The sequence below is a fragment of the Protopterus annectens genome, chromosome 5.part1 (genome assembly GCF_019279795.1).
Source record: "Protopterus annectens isolate FY-2018-M chromosome 5.part1, PAN1.0, whole genome shotgun sequence".
Taxonomy (NCBI): Eukaryota; Metazoa; Chordata; order Ceratodontiformes; family Protopteridae; genus Protopterus; species Protopterus annectens.
Window position 1 is genome coordinate 124,183,587 of NC_056736.1, and position 4,124 is coordinate 124,187,710.

General features: G+C 37.3%; 1 protein-coding gene across 1 annotated transcript; it reads left to right on the forward strand.

Moving 5' to 3' along the window:
* Positions 1-997: 997 nt before the first annotated feature.
* On the forward strand, positions 998-1,444 carry LOC122803135 (putative uncharacterized protein DDB_G0286751). The gene has a single exon (XM_044072757.1). It carries the CDS (start codon positions 998-1,000, stop codon positions 1,442-1,444), a length of 447 nt encoding a protein of 148 aa, XP_043928692.1.
* The last annotated feature ends 2,680 nt before the right edge of the window (positions 1,445-4,124 follow it).

The window sequence follows — 4,124 nt, forward strand, 5'->3', positions numbered from 1 at the left end:
TGGTAGTGTAAGCAGATGCTTGGAAAAAGAAATTTATATCAGAAAGGGCCTGGAAAATGGACCTTTTATAAGCCGTCTATTTCCATTGGAGACATAAGTGACAAACCAGGAGTGAATTTCTGGATCCCCATCAAGTTATCCAAGTTAGTCTTGAATTGGGAGTGGGGGGTCTCTACATGAGGAGCTATTCCAAACAAGGGGTAATTTCTGAGATATATACCTGTATCTCCATAGAAGCTTAGGTATACTGACTGCTATCTTTCTTCATGAAAAATTGGTACATGCTGATTTTTTTTAGAAACTCCTTTTCTAAAACCATACTTGAAATAAATGTTTCTAATTCTTGAAAGGTAACAGTCACGCAAAAAGTATAATCATGGGAATTGTTCAGTACACATGTATCTTTGAAATGGTATCACTGTTGACATTTCAACTCATAAGACTAATTTTATAAATGACAGTAACCAAAAAATGCAATTTTTTGTATTTTTCTGAAATCACATGGAAAATTCTGGGAAACCTTAGTAGCTTAAATGACAAATCCACACCAGAACGAGCTGGAACACAATAAGAGACCACTTCGTAAAATAAGCTGGTATTTAATAAATCCAAATGAAATGTTAGCGCTTTCGGCTAAAACAATACATTAGGAGACAAAATTGAAGAATTTGATAACAAACTATATAAATGTAAGAAGTTACAACTGGAAGTCGCATACCTTAATGAATGTGTAAGAAACAAAATTGTCCCAAAGGGACTACGACAATGGCGTTTTCCATCTGGGTTGGTGGATAATTCCCCTTTCCACCAAGAACTGTTGGGTCTATTCGATCGGCAGGGTATTGAGTTTTTGCAGGCTCTTATAGCCTTTTATTCTAAGGATATTACTACCCTGTCACTCGATTTGGACATTTTGGAGAAGTCTATAACATCTAATAACGAATTTCTTCGTTATAAATATGATTATTGTCGCATTTTCTCCAGCATCGAGGCAAGTATGGAGAAATTGTTACTTACTAAAAAGAAAAAATTAAACAGAGACCTAACAGATTACGCCAATAAATGTGCCTACCCAAGGCCTTCATGTAAATTACATACACCCCAGGGCGAGGCTGACAATCAGGTTGAGCAAATTAATGCTATTAATTTTGCAGATAACAACAGCAATGGTAACAATCAGGATAATTTTCCCGGGCAGAGACAGGGCATCAGAAGGAGCCCAAGGTTTAACAACAACAATGCTGGTGTTAGTAATTCTAACCAAGAGAATACACCAGTATATGTTTCCCGGGATAATAACCATATACAAGACCAACCTATGGGGGATTCAAATCAACAGGAAGGCCGGGATTTTCACCAGGCCAACAATGTCCGGGCCACCAATCGCATCAGAGCCCAGACAGCGAACAACACGAGGAACAAGAGACGGGGAAGGAGGAGATGATCCAAACCCCCAGCTTTGGCCTGGAACCTAGCATATAAAATAGTTCTAATAATGACTTTATTGTTTACAATTACACTCTTATTGACATTCATCAAGATATAGTTGACTTTTTTGCTAAGGACTTGTCCTTTGTTCCAGGGCAACACATGGACATAGGGAAAACGCTTGTTGATTTAAAAGTTTTTGTTAGAAAACTAAATTTGAATTCCCTACTAGGTAACAACACTCCAGTACTTAACACCTTAAGGGTTTCTAGCACATACAATCCACCCCTTCATCCTATTCTAGCAGTATTTGAGAAAATGTGTGAAATTGACCTTTGGGCAATAAAGAATCAAATCACATATGTTAACCAAAGGCATTTCAACAATATCACCATGTTGGAATGGGATTTTCTTCGGTTGTTAAGGGATTGCAACATCCGGGTTATGAAACCCGATAAGGGCGGGGGGGTTGTATTGATGGATCATTTTAAATATGTTGAGTACATGATGGAACATTTGGATACATCAGTATATAAAGAAGTATCCTTAAATGAAATAAATGGTGCTTACAGAAAGATCAATAACACTCTATATGATCTTCTTTTAGAAGGTTTTATCAACCCTGATACATATAAATACTTGCAGATGCCAGCTCCAAGGATTTCAGCCTTTTTTGGTGCACCTAAGTTGCACAAATGACTGCAAGCACCACCATTTAGGCCAATTGTTGACGGGAGAGGTTCGGCCACCTATGCATGTGCTAGACTAGTGGACATCATAATAAAACCTCTCTTAGAACAGGAAGCGCACATTTGTAAGGATTCCTGGTCCTTTTTGAAAAATATTAGTGGAATAGAATACACCACAGATATGGTGTTTCTTACAATAGACATCAAAGACCTGTATACAGTTATACCACAAGCTACAGGTCTCAGTTGGGTGAGGGAATTCATGATTGCCAAAAAAGTAGAAGAAAACACCATCCGCTTATGTGAAACACTCTTGGAGTTAGTTTTGACAAATAATTTTTTCATTTTTGAGAACAGGTTTTACCTCCAAACTTCGGGTGTGGCTATGGGTTCCCCTTGCCGTGGCTCTTTTGCTAATGCTGTTTTAGCACATTGGGAAGTAGAACTGCTACTTAAGGATGTCCTATTTCAACAACATGTTTCCTGGTACACCAGGTACCAGGACGACATTTTTTGTATTTGGAAGGGTGAGAAAGAGCTAATCCCTTCATTCATGGAAAGCATGACTAACATGACTGATTTTTTTACAATTTACCTTTAACGTAGCAGACAGTGAGATTAATTATCTCGACATACTTCTCAAAAAAGACACTAACAACCAAAGGCTAAAAAGTAACATATACAGAAAACCTACATATTCTAATAGTTTGTTGCATTTCTCTAGTAACCACCCCTATTACCAGAAAAGATCGGTTATAAAGGGGCAGCTGGTAAGGGCAGCACGTATGGTAACAGATGATCAAGATTTTCAAACTGAATGCAACAAACTAAAAAATATGTTTTTTAGCAAGGAGTTATCCACTTCCCTTGATTAATAAAATCATATTAGAGGTATCTAACAAGCAAAAAGCAGGTCAGTTCATCCCGCTCTTGGGCACAAATACCACCAACGGGGAGAGTTCTAATATGGGAAATTTAGCAATTCCTATAAGTTGCCCTAGAGAACATAGGTCTGGAGACACAAACTACAGTGTGTCATTCTTGCACACTTTCTCATTAGATTTTTACAAAATCAGGGAAATTGTCAACAAGAATTGGGATGTAATAAACCATGATAGCACCCTTTCCACATTATTAGGTGAAAAACCTAAATTGACATATAGGAGGGGATCAAATTTGAAAGCTATTTTGGAGAGACCATAAAAAAAAAACCCTTCACATCGTCCAAATGGTATGTACAAGTGTGGTGCTTGTGCACAGTGTAAGTTTCTTAAAGTAGGAACACAATTTACCATCAAGGACAAGGTATATAAAATCAACAACCATTACAACTGTGAGTCTAAATCGGTGGTATATGCTGCCCTGTGTAACCAATGTAAAACTTTTTACATTGGTAAGACGGAGCGCAGAATAAAGACTAGAATTTATGAACATATGTACGCCGTTAGTAGACAAGATGAAAACAACGCTATAGCCAAGCACATATTGGAGAACACAGGGCACACTTTTAGTTTTGTCATAGTCCAGCAAAGAACTCCAGACATAAGGGGTGGCCCTTGGCAAATAAGGTTAGAGATCGATGAACTTATGTGGCAGATTCGAACGAGGGCACATTTGTTACCAGGGATAAATGATAACCTTTCTATCAAATGTGTGCTCAAGTGGTTATCTTATAGCAGATAACGCAACCAAAATGTGTGTAAGTGAGTGAGCATCTACAATTATATACATCATCACATTTCTTGTGTAAACTGCACTTCTGCTATTTTAGTATCTTTGATATGATGGGTAAGCCATGTTTCATATAAGTTTAATTATCTTTACAAGGACAATAATAGTAAATCTAGGTTATATAATTAGTTCGTTTTTTAAAAGGTTCTGGCTAGGAATTTTGTTGCAAACAAAACACAAGTCATGAGCATCTTGGGTATTTCTCATTTAAAATTGTTTTTCACATATTTTCCAACATACGAGATTTACCATTCCCAAGTTGCGACACTTTCTTAG

What these genes read in the sequence shown, in the direction of transcription:
- LOC122803135 (XM_044072757.1), top strand. Translation starts at nt 998, where the DNA reads ATGGAGAAATTGTTACTTACTAAAAAGAAAAAATTAAACAGAGACCTA.